Source organism: Amphiprion ocellaris, chromosome 23 (assembly GCF_022539595.1).
Source record: "Amphiprion ocellaris isolate individual 3 ecotype Okinawa chromosome 23, ASM2253959v1, whole genome shotgun sequence".
Taxonomy (NCBI): Eukaryota; Metazoa; Chordata; class Actinopteri; family Pomacentridae; genus Amphiprion; species Amphiprion ocellaris.
Window position 1 is genome coordinate 24,910,878 of NC_072788.1, and position 16,896 is coordinate 24,927,773.

General features: G+C 42.7%; 1 protein-coding gene across 4 annotated transcripts; it reads left to right on the plus strand.

Annotated features, from left to right (window-relative positions):
- Positions 1-332: 332 nt before the first annotated feature.
- On the plus strand, positions 333-15,489 carry LOC111562754 (golgin subfamily A member 6-like protein 22). 4 transcript variants are annotated; one of them, XM_055007637.1, is made up of 13 exons: positions 333-488; positions 1,452-1,570; positions 2,339-2,403; positions 2,481-2,616; positions 2,740-3,186; positions 3,447-3,638; positions 5,575-6,393; positions 8,049-8,155; positions 8,235-10,110; positions 10,185-10,286; positions 14,433-14,769; positions 14,815-14,847; positions 15,029-15,489. In XM_055007637.1, exons 2-13 carry the CDS (start codon positions 1,487-1,489, stop codon positions 15,046-15,048), a joined length of 4,218 nt encoding a protein of 1,405 aa, XP_054863612.1. In that variant the 5' UTR covers positions 333-488; positions 1,452-1,486; the 3' UTR covers positions 15,049-15,489. The 4 variants fall into 4 exon arrangements, 3 of the variants coding, with proteins under 3 accessions (XP_054863612.1, XP_054863613.1, XP_054863611.1); XM_055007638.1 differs by having other exon boundaries at positions 14,433-14,727; XR_008600564.1 differs by lacking the exons at positions 14,815-14,847; positions 15,029-15,489 and adding an exon at positions 13,810-13,922 and having other exon boundaries at positions 14,433-14,572.
- Positions 15,490-16,896: the final 1,407 nt, after the last annotated feature.

Sequence of the window (16,896 nt, forward strand, 5' to 3'; positions counted from 1 at the left end):
TTCTTAACCAATACAAATCTAATTAGTGTATTTAAAATTACTCAGATCATTTTTTTAAAACCTCACTATAATGCTGAAATGTTTTTGAAAATGTTTTTCAAAGCTTTTTTGACATTCCCATTAATTTTCACTTTGTATGAAAAGCTCTGACAGATTTCAAAGTATCTTTTTTGTTGTTTCATGAGAATTTTGACCAGAAATATCAATTCATTCTAAATAAATATTTACAATTATGACACATAAAATCTAAAATCACGTTTAAAATGTAAATTATAGTTTATTACTTGTCAAGAGTTGGTACCTTCCAGACTCCCCCTCGGATTGGTACAGTCCAACTGTAAGCGGGAAAGAGTCGACGATCACGTGACGCGGCGGCCAACATGGCGGCGGAGGAGAGCCATAGCTAAGTAACCAGAATCCTCCTGCTGAGCGGAGCAAACACCGGGGAGTTTATCCACGTTTTCAGAGGACCGACGTTAAATTTCCTGGTAAGTTTACATTAAATTCCCGGTTTCCTAAAAACGGACACGCGTGAATATTCCCGTCGGAGCCGCCGCAGCCGGTTAGCATGTGTTAGCTTGAGCGGCTAGCAGCCTGTATTTGTAAACAATGAGCGAACACGCTGCTGAAAACGAAACTGCAGAGTTTCTGTGGACGATTTAGCCAAAGACGCGAGATGTTCCGCGTGTAGGTGGAGAAACTGACGTGGATAAAAGTGTTGTAACCTTCGAGTTTAACAGCTTACTCGAGATAACGTCCTGTAAAGTCAAATCAGTCAAGAATAGACGTTGGAAACGGTTAGAAATCAACTGTAAGTCAATGTAAGGACACAAGTTAGGCTTAATACCAAACCTGCCAGAGGAATAAACTGTGATTAGGTATTAAATCTTTTACTGTCACACACAGAAAACCTTGTGTCCAGAATAAATGCTGCCACTGTTTACATTTTACTGGATTACAGTGTAATGTAAACGCCTCTGGACCATTTAAAGCTGTTTCTACTGGATGTGGGTCATACCATGTTCCTGTTTACATACATGAGTAGAAATCCAAATCAACATGGCTGTGTTCTGTTTTATTATCTGTTTCTGTGCAGTTCATCTTGTTCTCTGCTGGTTTTCTGCCTAAAAACAAGGATAGAAAGTCAAACCGACATAGCTACACACTCTTTTATTTCATCTTAGCGAGGTTTTTAGGTGTGTGGCAGTTGTCAACGTCTGGTTTTTATTTGTTTTTGTGTACTCCTGTGCTTCCATCTTCGTCACATCTCTCATGGTAAACAGACTACAGCTGAGGCTTCACCTGTACCTGGATGTGACAACAACACGGGCGTAGCTGTTAGCAGCAGCACAGAGCATCAATATTCAGTGTTTTAGGACTTTAAAGGCCTCCTGAGTGGAAACAGCTGCTACAGATTGACTCAGTTTAAAGTCTGCATGTTCTCCTTTCAGATTCCTGCTGTGCAATCAAGCCCTGAAGCTGCAAGATGCCGGGAAAAAGCAGCGACCAGTTTAAAGCTGGAGACCTGGTGTTCGCTAAGATGAAGGGTTTCCCTCACTGGCCTGCCAGGGTACCAGCACAGACACACAAACACACACTGAAAACACCTCCATACAGCTGTTCTGTAACTAGCATCTCCAGGCTAGCACCCATTGCACCTTGGCTAGCGAGTAGCATTCCTCACTTTGTCTAGGCTAGCAATTAGAGTCCCTCAGTTAGCAATTAGCACCCCTAGGCTAGTCACTAGCATCCCAAGGTGAGTCACTTACATCACTTGGCTAGCATCCTAAGGCTACTAACTAGAGTCCCTTGGCAAGCCACTAGTATACCAAGGCTAGCAAATGATATCTGTAGGCTTGTCGCTAGCTTCCTAGGGTTAGCCACTAGCATCCGTAGGCTAGTCACTAGCATTCCTAGACTCAAACTATAATCCTAAGGTGAGTCACTTGCAACACTAGGCTAGTCAATAACATCCCAAGGCTAGCAACTGGTATCTGTAGGCTCGTCACTAGCTTCCCAAGGTTAGCAACTAGCATGCCTAGGCTAGCCATTAGCTTCCCGTGGCTAGTCATTTGAATCCCATTGATAGTAACTAGCTTTCCTTCTTTGGCCACTTATTAGCTAACCCTAAAAACTGAGTTATCCACTAGCATACGTAAGGATCATCTAGTAGGGAAATGCTAGCCATTAGTCTCTCGTTAGCTAGCTATATTAGCCCCTCTATCCTCTGTGCCATCTTATTTCTGGGTGCCATTAATAAAATGAACTTGTTTTAAGTTTTGTTTTGGGTTTACATACACAGTTTTAAACCAGCTGTAACACTTCTTTGTGACTGCAGATCTGCAAATCAGACCGCGGCTACAAGAAACGAATCCCGGTCTTCTTTTTCGGGACCCATCAGATGTAAGTGAATTCATCCGTCGATCAGCCGCTTAGTTTCCTGAAGAGCTGTGATTGATCTGTGATTGATTAACCCTCAGAGGCAGCCTGCCGCCTGAGAACGTCGTTCCTTACATTGGAAACAAGATGAAGTACGGCAGCGGAGTTCGCATTAAAGGCTTCGCTGAGGGAATGTGGGAAATCCAGAACACTCCTGGAGTCGGCAGTAAACTCAAAGTCAGTTTGAAGCTCACGTGAATCCACATGTCCTGCACACAGCTGAAGATGAGTCAATGATGTGTTCAATTAATAAAAGGGCTTTTCACTGATAGATTATTTTCTGTTCTTTTGTCTCCTCAGGTACCAGGAAGAACCAACGCCCAGACTACACCTGCTAAACAGACTTCTGCAAACAGAACTAAACCCACTTCTGCCTCTAAAGCTACACCTGTTAAATCAGCTTCTACATCTAAAACTACACCTGCTAAGTCAGGTTCTACAACTGAAACTACACCTGCTAAGTCAGGTTCTACATCTAAAGCTACGCCTGCTAAAACTTCGAATGACATGCGGAGAAGCTCGTCTGCTCCCCGTAAACCTGAACATGACAGTAAATCAGCTGCTGAAACAGAAACTCCTGCTAAAACGGCTACTAGAGCGTCATCCAGATTAGCTCCAGATAAAACTACAGAGTCCAAACAGACTTTTACAGATGTTACAGAAACTGCTGTTACGGCAAGAAGCAGAAGAGCAGCAAGCCGAGGATCTGCAGGAGCGAGTGCAGGTTCTGCAGAGGACAGAAAAGAGGTAAGAACTTAAATATTTAAATGTAGAATAAAAAAGTCAAACTAGCTGCATGAAATACATGTTTATATAGTTTGTTTACATGTATATATTGGAATTGTTTTTTAAAATTTGTTTGTTTTTGTATTTATCAGTCCGATTGCGAGTTTGTTGCACCAGAATTTCAGTCATAATGTGCACCAACTAGTGTATGTTCTGGTCGACAATAAAGTGGTTATTCTATTCTATTCTATTCTATTCTATTCTATTCTGTGTCTCCTCAGATACCAGCAGGTGAAGCCATCAGTAAACCTGCTGCTGAAACAAGTATAGCTGCAGTGAAGACAGAAACTCGAAGCACTCGAAGATCTCCAGCAGAGGAACCAGAACCTTCAGCAGCTTCCAGCTCTGCAGAGGCTGAATCTGCTGCTACGACCAGGAGCAGAGCAGCAGAGTCCAAGCTAACATCACTGCAGGTGACATGGAAACAACAGACACATCCACAGCATAGTGGCATTCACAGTTAGCAACTATCATCTCCTGGCTTCCTAATAACACAGCCTACATAGTCATTAGTATCCCAAGGTTAGGACGAGTATGCCTAAGCTAGTTCAGCATCCCTACAGTAGTCTAGTTTCTCTAGGTTAGCAACAGGCATTCAAAGGCTAGTCATTTGCATACTGAAGCTAGCAACTAGCATCCTGAGGCCAGTCACTAGTGTCCCTATGCCAGCAACTGGTGTTCTAAGGCTAGTCAATAGCCTCCCTAGATGAGCAACTCGCGTCCCAAGGCTCCCAGTTAGTGTCTCTTGGCTAGCCGTTGTAGCAAGGCTAGTCAGTAGTATCCCAAAACTACCAGCAAGCATCCTAAGACTAGTGGCTAGCTTTCCAAGGTTAGTAATTAACATCCCTAAGCTCGTCGTTAGCATTTTTAGAGTTATTTTTAGCATCCCTAGGCTAGTCATTCACATCATCTCATCTCTTGGCTTGCCACTGTTGCACAAAGGCTAGTCAATGGTATCCCAAAGCTACCAGCAAGCATCTATAGGCTAGTGACTAGCCTTCCAAGGTTAGTAATTGTTATCCCTAGTCATTAGCATCTTTAGGGTAATCTTTAGCATCCCTAGGCTAATCATAGGTATCCCATGGCTAGTCATTCACATTTCCAAGCTAGCGACTAGCACCCCTACACAGTCATTAGTATCCCAAGGCTAGCAGCTAATATCACTAAGCTAGTTATTAACATCCCAACTGTAGTTTAATTTCTCTAAGTTAACAACAAGCATTCAAAGACTAGTCATTTGCTTTCTTACGCGAGCAATTAACATCCTGAGGCTAGTCGCTAGTATTCCCAGGCCAGTCGCTAATGTCCTTATGCTGGCAACTGGTGTTCTCAAGCTGGTCAATAGCCTCTCTAGACTAGCAAATAGCATACCTTGGCTAGGAATTAGTGTCTCTCAGCTAGGAATTAGCAAGTAACTAGCATCCCTAGGCTAGCCACCATTGTATCAAGGCTAGTCAGTAGTATCACAACGCTACCAGCAAGCATCCCGAGGCTAGTGACTAGCTTCCCGAGTTCAGTAATTAGTATTCTTGGGCTTGTCATTAGCATCTTTAGTCATTTTTAGCATCCCTAGGCTAGTCATTAGCATCTTTAGGGTAATCTTTAGCATCCCTAGGCGAATCACAGGCATCCCATGGCTAGTCATTGACATCCCCAAGCTAGCGATGCAGTCATTAGCATCCCAAGGCTAGCAATTAGTATCCCTAAGCTAGTTATTAGCACCCCTACAGTAGTCTAGGTTAGGAACAAGCATTGAAAGACTAGTCATTTGCTTTCTTACACTAGCAACTAGCATCCTGAGGCTAGTCACTTGTGTCCTTATGGTAGCAAGAAGTAGTAGTAGTAGTAGTAGGTACTGGTCTTCTAAGCCTAGTCAATAGCCTCTCTAGACAAGCAGCTAGCATCCCTAGGCTAGCAGTTAGCAACTCAGTAGCATTCTAAGGCTAGTGACTAGATTCTCAAGTTTAGTAATTATCATCCGTAGGGTTTTCTTTAGCATCTTTAGGGTAATCTTTAGCATCCCTAGTCTAATTACAGGCATTCCATGGCTAGTCATTCACATCTCCAAGCTAGCGACTAGCATCACTAGACTACTCTTTAGCATTTCTAGGTTAGTGTTTAGCATCTCTAGGCTAATCACTAGCATCCTGTTGCTAATCATTTGCATTCCATTGATAGTAACTCGCAGTCCTTCTTCGACTACTCATTAGTCAACACTGATAACTAAGGTAGTTGCTAGCATTGTAAGGGTCACTGAGTTGGGGAATGCTAGTTTTTACCCTGTTAACTCCGATAGCTCTGCTTTTATTTTTGTTTTGTTTTTAAATAAAGTTTTCTGCTTTTCATCAGGTGGACACAGAAGCTGAGCAAAAGAAGAAGAAAACGGCTGCCGTTTCTATGGCGGCGACTGCAGGAGAGAAGAGGAAGAAAGAGGAGGAGAACCGAGGGGTGAAGAGGAAGAGAGAAGAGAACGACGAGGAGAATAAAAGAAATCTGGACGTCAGAGAAGAACAGAAAGAGGAGACGAAATCAGAGAGACGAACTTCAAAAAGGAAAGAAGAGGACGAAGGAAGAGAAGAGAAGACAACTTCAGAGAGACGAACATCTCGACGACAACGAGAAGAGAAAGAGGACGAAGGAAGGGAAGAGGAGAAGACGAGTTCAGAGAGACGAACATCTCAACGACAAAGAGAAGAGAAAAAGGATAAAGGAAGGGAAGAGGAGAAGACGAGTTCAGAGAGACGGACATCTCGACGACAACGAGAAGAAAAAGAAGACAAAGGAAGGGAAGAGGAGAAGACAACTTTGGAGAGATGGACATCTCCACAACAGCGAGAAGAAAAAGACGAGGAGAAAAGAGACAGAATAGAAAAAGAGGAGCAGAAACCGACACAAGATGGAGGCGAAGGAAACCAAGTGAAGAGGAGGAGAGAGTGGAGGAAGAGAGAAAATGAGGAGAAGAAGAAACCGAGGAAGGAAGATGAGGAAATGAAGAAAGAGGAGAGAGGAGAGGAGAGCCACAGAACAAAGAGGAAGAGGGAGGAAGAGGAGAAACCGAAGCAGGAAGAGGGCGTGGAGGTGAAGAAGAAAAAGAAGAAGAAGAAGAAGAAGAAGGATGGAGGAGACAAGGAAGGAAAGGAGAGAGGAGGCAAATCTGTAGACGAAGAGGTAAAGGTCTAGCTGTTTCTGACTTGGCTTTGGTATTTTTTGATGCTAAAGCTAGCCACTTATTAGCTTAGCTTTGCGTTAAATCCTTGAAAATGAGTTAAAATCTAAAAAAACTATTAAAAAGTCCCATCTTTGAGCTCATATTGATGAAAACTAAACTAATAATGGTTTATTAATCATATGTAGCTAACAAATGATTAGCCTAGCTTAGCATAAAAACTGCAAGTAAAGAGGAAATTCAAGCCTGCATTTGTCCAATTTAACTTTTCGTGTAATGGTTTTGATATTTTTGATGCTAATGCTAGCCACTTATTAGCTTAGCATAGCATCAAGACTCTAAGCAAAGGAAAACCAATGGCCTGGATCTGTTCTGGTTAGCTATTTTTGTCCTGGATTTGGTATTTTTGATGCTAATGCTAGCCACTTATTAGCTTAGCTTAGCATAAAGTCAGTTAAAGTGAGTTTAAATCTAAAAAACAAATAAAAAGTCCAATCTCTGAGCTCATATTGACAAATAACTGATGATGTAGAAGTTACCCGTTGATATTTTCTGAATCATATGTGGCTCACAAATAACTAGCTTAGCTTAGCATAAAAACTGCAAGTAAAGAGGAACTTCAAGCATTAAGTCTGTGACAGTGAGTTAAAATCTTTTAAAAAAAAAAACTTTTAAAAAGTCCCATCTTTTATCTCATATTGTTTAAAAAAAAATAGTGATGTAGAAATCAACTGTTGATATTTTATGAAAACCATGTAGATAAGAAATGATTAGCTTCGCGTAGCATAAAAACTGTAAGTAAAGACCAACTTCAAACCTAAATTTGTCCAATTTATCTGTTAATGTCCTAGTTTTGATCTTTTTGATGCTAAAGCTAACTACTTATTAGCCTAGCATAGCATCTAGACTCTAAGTAAAGAAAAGCCAATGACCTGGATCTGTTCTGGTTAGCTCTTTCTGTCTTGGCTTTGATATTTTTGATGTTAAAACTAGCCACTTGTTAGTTTAGCTTAGCATTAGGTCATTTAAAGTTCAAATATAAAAAACAAATGAGAAGTCCCATCTTTGAGCTCATGTTGACAAAAATGCTCGTGATGCAGAAGTCAACTGTTGATATTTTCTGAAGCATATGTACCTAAAAAATAAGTAGCCTAGCCTAGCATGAAAACTGTAAGTAAAGAGAAACTTCAAGCCTGGATTTGTCCAGTTCATCTGTTCATGCCTTGTTTATTTTTTTTTAGCAAGTTTTTGATGCTAAAGCTAGCTACTTATTAGCTTAGCGTAGCAGTCAGACTCTAAGTAAAGGAAAACCAATGGTCTGGATATGTTCTGGTTAACAATTTCTGTCTTTTCTTTTGTATTTTTGATGCTAATGCTAGCAACGTATTAGTTTAGCATTATTGCTACAACTATTGATGTTTACTGAACCACATGTAGCTGCAGGTCACAGTAACGCAAAACTAAACATATAGAATACTTTATAATATAACACAAAAAAGTAAAAGATAATATTTTCCCTGAACTTTAACCACAGATTGAACAGGTTTGACAAGTTACACCACAAAAACTAAAATATTGGTCGAGTCAGCTGGATGGTGTTGATGACAGAGAAACCACTGGAATTAATAAAGTTTATTGTGAATGTTTGAATCTGCAGCGACAGCGCCACCTGGCGGAGAAGAGAGAGAGTCTGTTGAGGTCTCTGAGGGGTCTACTGAAGGGCGGCCGAGGAGCAAAGAGGAGGGAGGCGATGAGGAATGCCACGTAAGAAAAACCAAACCCTGGATTCACCCGGAGGAGGTTCAGACAGAGGAGGAGTGTAAACATCTGTTTGTGTTCGCAGGAGAGTCGGAGATCCACCCAAGAAGAAGACGGAAACTCAGAGGACCTCAGAGAAGACGAGCAGGAAGACGGGAACCTCCATCAGCCAGAAAACACCAGAGAAGAAGGAGGAGGAACAAGAGAAGACGAGTCAGACGGCAGTGGAGGTGAAGGAGAAGGAGGCGAGAGGAGAAGACGAGAAGAAGAACGAAGAAAAGAAAGAGGAGAGGAGAATCATCGGGAAGATCGTGAAGGCAACAGCCGGACAGGGAACGAAGATCCAGGTGAAGATGGGAGGAACGACAGTAACAACAGAGGAGGAGAAGAAGAAGAGGGAGGAGGAGAAGAAGAAGAGGGAGGAGAAGAAGAAGGAGGAGATGAAAGAGAGGGAGGAGGAGGAGGAGAAGAAGAAGAAGAAGATGGAGCAGAAGAAGAAAGAGGAGGAGAAGAAGGTGGAAGAGGAAAAGAAGAAGAAAGAGAGAGAGGAGGAGAAGAAGAAGAAAGAGAGGGAGGAGGAGGAGAAGAAGAAGGTCGAGGAAAAGACGAAGAAAGAGAGGGAGGAGAAGAAGAAGAAGATGGAGGAGAAGAAGACAGAAGAGAAGAAGAAGAAGAAGAGAGAGGAGGAGGAGAAGAAGGTGGAAGAGGAAAAGAAGAAGAAAGAGAGGGAGGAACAAACGAAGAAGAAGATGGAGGAGAAGAAGACAGAAGAGAAGAAGAAGAAGAAGAGAGAGGAGGAGGAGAAGAAGGTGGAAGAGGAAAAGAAGAAGAAAGAGAAGGAGGAGGAGAAGAAAGAGGAGAAGGAGGATAAAGACAAGAAAAAGATGGAGGAAGAGAAGAAGAAGACGAAGGAGGAGGACAAAAAGAAGGAGGAAATGAAGATGGAGAGGGAGAAGAAGAAGAAGGAGGAAGAAGACAAAAAGAAAGAGGCAAAGAAAAAGATGGAGGAGAAGAAGGAGGAGAAGGTGGAGGAGTTGAAGAGGAGCTTGAGAGGCAGCGCCGGAGAGAAAAAGAAATCTGAAGATGCAACGACGAAACAAAGCTCAGAGGCCGAGAGGAAATCAGAAAGAACGAGAGCGACGACCGGGGACGGGAAAGACAAGAACGCAACGGAGGAAGAGAAGAAGAAAGACGAGGAGAAGAAGAGCTCAGAGGAAGAGAAGAAGAAGAAAGATGAGAATAAAGTGGAGGAGAAGAAGAAGAGCTCAGAGGAAGAGAAGAAGTCTGAAGATGGGAAAAGAGTTGCAGGCAGTGAGAGCAAATCAGAAAGGACGAGAGCGACGGCTGAGGACGGTGAAGAAAAGAATGCAACGGAGGAAGAGAAGAAGAAGAAAGACAAGAAGAAGAGCTCAGAGGAAGAGAAGAAAAAGAAAGACGAGGAGAAGAAGAGCTCAGAGGAGGAGAAGAAGTTTGAAGATGGGAAAAGAGTCGAGAGGAAATCAGAAAGAAGGAGAGCAGCAGCCGAGGATGGGAAAAACAAGGAAGGGAAGAACAAGAGCCAAACGGAGGACGAGAAGAGGAAGAAGACGAGTGGAGCTGATGAGACGAAAAGAGGAGAAGAGCAGAAAGAGGAGGAGAGGAAGAACATGACGACCAGAGAGCAGAAGAAGAAAGAAAAACCCAACGGGGAATCACAAGAGAAGAAGAGCGACAAAACGGTGGCAGATGAGATGAAGAAAACGGGCGCAGAAGAGTCAAAACCGCAGAAGAAGAGCAGCGACGGCGACAGGAGGAGCAGAGCCGAGTCGTCGGTCGAATCCACCACCGAAGAAGAAGCGGAGAAGAAGAGCGTAGAAGAAGGCGGTAAACCAGAGAAGAACAACTCATCTGTGTCGCTGACGGACTCAACTCTGCACAGAATCCATGGAGACATCAGGATCTCTCTGAAGTCCGACAACCCGGTAAGAAAACAAACCCTGAGTCCTCCGGAGTGAATCTGAAACCGGACGATAACGAGTTTCCTGTTCTTCTGCAGGACGTGTCCAGGTGTCTGACGGCGCTGGATCAGCTGAGCATGGTTTATGTGACGTCGCAACATGTTCAGAGACACAGCGAGCTGGTGGCCACGCTCAGGAAGGTAAATGTTCAATAATCCTGACTCCAAGTGTCAAAACAAAGCATAAGAATAAGGAGAGTAACATCAGAGGTTCGTTCAAAACACTCAGAAACTACTGTTCATTATTTAGATTTGGAAACTAATGTTTTTTTTTATAAAAATAAAGAAAACATTTCAAATGAGTCATAACAAACAAGAAATTAGGGTTTAAATTATTTTTATTTTCCATAAGTGAAAAAAATAAGTTTGGATAAATAATAATTTTACATTATAATTTTATTCAATAAAAAATATTGGACATGAGGTTTAACATTATTTCACAAGTATAGAAATTCAATAAATATCTGCTTTTAATAATGAGAACGCCGATTTTACATAATAATTGAAGAAACAATATCAGAAGTCAGGGTAAATGTTTGTACACTCAACATTTATTATTACAATAAATAATTATATTTATTTATGTAATAAGTAAATGTAAAACTATCCATCCATTATCTTCCTCTTATCCGGGGTCGGGTCATGGAGGCAGCAGATGAAGCAGGTCATTCCAGACATCTCTCCTCCCAGCAACGCTTTCCAGATCTTCCTGGGGAATCCCGAGGCGTTCTCAGGCCAGACGAGATAAATAATCCCTCCAGCAAGTTCTGGGTCTACACCGAGGTCTCGTTCCAGGTGGACATGTTCGGAAAACCTCCAGAGGAAGTCTCCCTGGTGGCATCCAAATCAGATGTCCAAACCACCTCAACTGGTTCCTTTAGAGGTGAAGGATCAGCAGCTCTACTCTGAGCTCCCTCTGGATGTCTGAGCTTCTCCCCCTATCTCTAAGGCTGAGCCCAGCCACCCTACAGAGAAAGCTAATTTCAGCCGCTTGTATCCGCGATCTCATTCTTTGGGTCACTACCCAGAGCTCATGACCATAGGTGAGGGTTGGAACGTAGATGGATGGTAAACTGAGAGCTTCTCCTTGAGGCTCAGCTCTCTCTTCACCACGACGGTTCGATACAACGCCTTCATTACTGCTGACGCTGCACCAATCCTCCTGTCCATCTCTAGCTCCATTTTCCCATCACTCGTGAACAAGATCCTGAGATACTTGAACTCCTTCACTTGAGGAAGCAACTCTCCCCCAACCCAGAGGGAGCAATCCACCGGTTTCCGGCAGAGAACCATGGCCTCGGACTTTGAGGTTCTGATCTGCATCTCCGCCACTTCACACTCGGCTGCAAACAGCTCCAGTGCGTGCTGAAGGTCATGGTCTGAGGAAGTCATCTGAACCACATCATCCACAAAAAGCAGAGATCCAATCCTGAGATCCCCAAACCAGACACTCTCCTCACCCCGACTGGACCTTGAGATCCATGAAGACCACAAACAGGATCAGAGACAAGGGGCAGCCCTGGAGGAGTCCAACACCCACTGGAAACGTGTCTGATATTGTGCTGAGTATGTGGACACAGCTCTCACTTTGGCTGTACAGGGACCAAATGCCTCGTTTCAATGAGCCCGGTACCCCATACTCCCTGAGTCCCCCATACTCCCTCAGTCCCACATACTCCCTCAGTACCCCATACTCCCTCAGTACCCCCCACAGAGCCCCTCAGGGGACACAGTCATAGGCCTTCTCCAGATCCACAAAACACATGTGGACTGGCAGGTTGAACTCCCACGACCTCCTCAGCAGCTCCGCAAGAGTAAAGAGCTGGTCCACTGTTCCATGACCGGGACGGAATCTGCATTGCTCCTCCTGAAACTGAGGTTCAACGATCGGTCGGCGCCTCCCTTCCAGCACCCTAGAGTAAACTTTCCCGGGGAGGCTGAGAAGTGTGATAGCCCGGTAGTTTGAGCACACTCTCCGGTCCTCCTTTTAGAAAATGGGAACCACCACCCCGGTCTGCCACTCCACAGCACTGTACCCGATGCCCACGCGACATTGTAGAGATGTGTCAGCCAAGACAGTCCAACAATGTCCAGAGCCTTCAGCATCTCAGGGTGGATTTCGTCCACACCTGGCGCCACCGAGGAGCTTCTTAACTACCTCGGCAACCTCTGCCATGGATATGGACTAAGATCCCCCCGAATCTTCAGGCTCTGCCTCTCCCACACAACACGTGTTTATCGGGTTCAGGAGTTCCTCAAAGTGCTCTTTCCACCACCCAACAATATCCGCAGTACGGGTCAACAGTTCTCCACCCCGACTGTACACAGCCTGTGCAAAAACCTGCTTCCCCTTCCTGAGGCATTGAATGGTTTACCAGAACCTTCTTGAGGCTGACCGAAAGTCCTTCTCCATAGCCTCTCCGAATTCCTTCCACACCCGAGTTTTAGCTTCTGCAACTACTGCAGCTGCAGCTGTTATGGCCAATGGGTACCTGTCAGCTGCTGCAGCAGACCCCCAAGCAAGGCAAGCCTGAAAGACCTCCTTCTTCAGCCTGACTGCTTCCCTCACCGCTGGTGTCCACCAGCGGGTTTTTGGGTTGACAGGCCCCAGTGACCTTCAGACCACAGCTCCTAACAGCTGCTTCTGCAATGGAGGCTTTAAACATGGACCACTCTGACTCCATGTCCCCAACCTCCCCCGGGATGCAGTAGAAACTCTTCAGTAGGTGGGAGTTGAAAACCCCATGGAGAGGGACCTCCACCAGACGTTTCCAGTTCACCCTCACTACACGTTTCGGTTTACCAGGTCTGTCCAGCACTCTTCCCCGCCATTGGATCCAACTCACCACCCGGACACCCGAGTGTCCAAGACATACGGCCACAGGTCTGATGATAGGACGATGAAGTCTCTCATGGACCTTTGACCTAAGATGCTCTGGTACCAGGTACACTTATGAGCAACCTTATGCACCACCATGGTGTTTGTTATGGACAATCTATGACTAGCACAGAAGTCCAATAACAGAACACACCTTGGGTTCAGATCAGGCTGTTCCTCCCAATCACCCCCCCCCCCCAGGTTTCTCCATCGTTGCCCACGTGAGCGTTGAAGTCCCCCCAGGAGAACTATGGAGTCCCCAGGCGGTACCCCTTCCAGGAACCACCCAGAGACTCCAAGAAGGCCAAATACTCTGAATTGCTGTTCGGTGCATAAACACAAACAACAGTCAGGGTTTTCTCCTCTGCAACCCGAAGTCGCAGAGAGGTGACCCTCTGGTTCTCCGGGGAGAACTCCAATGATGCAGTGCTCAGCTGGGGGTTCCTGAGTTTCCCCACACCCGCCCGGCGCCTCTCACCCCGGGCAACTCTGTAAAAGGAGGGAGTCCAACCCCTCTCCAGGATTCTGGTTCCAGAACCCTTGCTGTGCATGGAGGTGAGCCCAACTATATCTAGCTGGTATCGCTCCACCTCCCGCACCAGCTCGGGTTCCTTCCCCGCCAGTGAGGTGATGTTCCATGTTCCCAGAGCTAGTCTACACCACCAGGGGGCGGTGCGCCTAGACGCCCGCTCCTGCCTACTGCCTGGTTGGCATAGCACCCGACCCCGACTTCCTGCCCGGTGAGTGGTGGGCCCGCCAGACGGTGACTCCGTGTTACTTTTTCAGGTTGTGCCTGACCGAGCCCCATGGGGCCCCAAGGCTCGGCCACCAGGTGCTCTCTGATGATCTTCCCGCCTCAGACCTGACTCCAGGGAGAGGCCCCGGTTTCCCTGGTCCAGGTGAGGTGACGGCTTTCCTCTTATGTGCTGTCATCAGGGTTTTCTGAATCGCTCTTTGTCTGGTCTCTCCCCCAGGACCAGTTTTCCTTGGGAGACCCTACCAGGGGCTAATGCCCCGGACAACATAGCTCCCAGGATCACAGAGACCCTCATATATTAGTAGTAATAATAATAATGGAATGTAGGGTTTAACTTTTGTTAAAAATGTCATAATACCACTTTTACACAGTACTTTTAATAGAAAATAAAAATATTATTTTAGAAATTATGTTTTATAATTCAAATATTTTTTTCCTATAAATAATATTTACAATTTTACATTATAATTTCAATAAAAACATTGAATAAATGATTATTTAATTATTCAGCTGACATCATTGAAATGTGAATATTTAGATTGATATTCTCTCATGATGAGGAGATCAGGGAACATTTTCAGACATTTATGGACCTGAATGGATGAAACCATCAGAACCAGTAGCCTGACTCTTTCTCCCTGTCCTGTTAAAGATGCGCTACTACCGGGCCAGCGAGGCCGTCATGGCCAAGGCCTCGATGCTCTACAACCGCTTCAAGAACGCCTTCCTGGTGGGAGAAGGAGAGGAGGTGGTGAGCGCCGCCTTCCTCAGGTCGCTGCTGCAGGAGAAGGAGAAGGAGGAGCAGCAGAGGGTGGAGCGGCTCCGGAGGGAAGAGCTGCTGGACGAGGTGAGGAGGAGGATGGAACAGCTGAAGGAGAAGAAGAGGAGGGACGACGAAGAGCAGGACGATGAAGAGCAGGACGACGAAGAGAAGGACGATGAAGAGCAGGACGATGAAGAGAAGGACGGCCAGAAGGACGATGAAGAGCAGGACGAGGAAGAGCAGGACGACGAAGAGAAGAACGATGAAGAGAAGGACGATGAAGAGAAGGACGACCAGACGGCAGGTAGAGGAAACACTTAACACACACAAATAATTTCAAATCTTAGTAGAAGTATAAATAAATAAAGACTGAATACATTTATATATTAATACTATTATAATTAGCAGCTTTTAAAAACTCAGAATTCAACACAATTAAACATAAACATTTTAAAAGTCTACTTTACTTCTAACAATACCCACAGCTCCAGTGGACTCTTCCTGAAGTTCTCCTGAAGCAACTAGACTGAACCACGTCAGACCTGCGGGGGGGAGAACAGCTGAACAACATGTTTACCTCGACAGACTGTTTTATTTATTGTTTTATTTAACGTCAGCATTAAATCTGAGCTCTGAATGGTTAAAGTCCAGCCTCACCTGGACTCACCTGTTCCACCATTTACCTGCTGCAGACTGGACTACAGTTAACGTTGGACTTTGTTTTATTGTTTTTATTGGTTTTCTTTCCGTGTGACGTCAGACTGAAGCATTAAACTTTGTGTAAAACTTTGTACAGACAGATTTTATGGTTTTATTGCTTTTATTTCTGTTACTGATTAAAGGTTTTCATCGTTTCTACAGACGTCTGGTTGTTTTCAGTGTGAGAAAAGTGTTTTTATTTTTGTTTTTTAAACCTCCCGGCATTAAAGTCGTTTCTTTAAAAAGATTCAAGTGTTTCTGAGGTATTTGTTTCTGGAGAAAATGAGTAAATTAGTCATTAAAAATCTTTTTCCTTTAATTCAGTTTCATTTTCTTGTGTGGATTAAAACTGAAGGATGAAAAACGACTGAATGTTATTTTATTAAACCACCAGTTTTTAGAAAAACTTGCAATTTGTGAAGAAAAAAGCAGAATTTTAGCACAAAATAACAATTCTTTTAATAATAAAAGAATGAATTAAACATGAATTTTTATGGTAACATTGCAGCTTTTAAATGCATTTTTATTATTATTGATGTCAAAATCTCATAAAATCATCATTTTGTGTCGAAAATAGACTCAATATAAATTACATTTTTTTTTAAATTAAATTTGTGTCTCCTTTGTGTTAAAAAATTATTTTTGGATGTTTTGAATATTTTGGAATTATAATGCAGTAAGGTTTATACTGATAATAATTAAAATATTTGTAATGTTTGATAAATAATAATTATTAGTCTTTTATGATTATTTCGTAGTATTAGATATTTTTAAATTACATTTTTTTATTATTTAATTTTTATACAATTGAAATTTGAAGTTATAAATTACAAATTAAAAATGTTTTTAGAATTTAAAATTATGTCACAAATAACATTTTGAAATTAAATACTATATTTACAACAATGTTTAAGTGCAAAGATAATTTTTAAAATATTTGCAACAAAATTTTATCATTTTTAAAATATTTATAAATATGTGCCTTTTTTTCTGGATTTTTTGTGTGAAATAATTCGTTATTAAAAATTTAAATGAAATATGTTTTAAAATGGTTATTTAACCCTCCTGTTGTCTTCATTTACAGGCACTAAAAATATTGTTCCCTTATCTGAAAAAAATCCAATAATTCAGCAAAAAATTTCCCCAAATTTATGAAAAATTTGCAAAACCTAAAGGAAGAAAATTCCAAAAATTCCTTAAAAGTTTCCTTAAAAGTTTTATTTTAAAAAATCCTCCAAATTGCAAAAGAAATAAAAATTTAAAGAATAATTTTTAAAAATTGTAAATATTTCAAAAAATGAATAAAAATCTTCCAAAAAAATTCTAAAAATATCTAAAGTGATTCCATATATATTAGTAAAACTTCTAATATTGTCTTTAAGAACATTCAGAAAAAAAATCAACCAAAATCCAGCGAATTTCGCTGGATTTTGCTTTCTTAAAGAAACATTTTTTTTAACATTTCTTTTTTCCCCACCAAAAAATTTTCAAAAAATTTCCCAAAAATGTTGAAAATGTGGAAGTTTTCAGTGTGAAAATAGAAATTTTTTTTCCACATTTTCAAACTTTAAAACGGGTCAGTTTGACCCGCAGGACGACAGGAGGGTTAATAAGTGTGTGTTTGGGTTTTTTGTTTTTATTTTTGACATATAGT

Coding starts and splice junctions, on each gene's coding strand:
- LOC111562754 (XM_055007636.1), top strand. CDS start 1,487: ATGCCGGGAAAAAGCAGCGACCAGTTTAAAGCTGGAGACCTGGTGTTC. Junction 8,156..8,234: donor GAGGCGATGAGGAATGCCAC/GTAAGAAAAACC, acceptor TTGTGTTCGCAG/GAGAGTCGGAGATCCACCCA. Junction 10,111..10,184: donor CTCTGAAGTCCGACAACCCG/GTAAGAAAACAA, acceptor GTTCTTCTGCAG/GACGTGTCCAGGTGTCTGAC.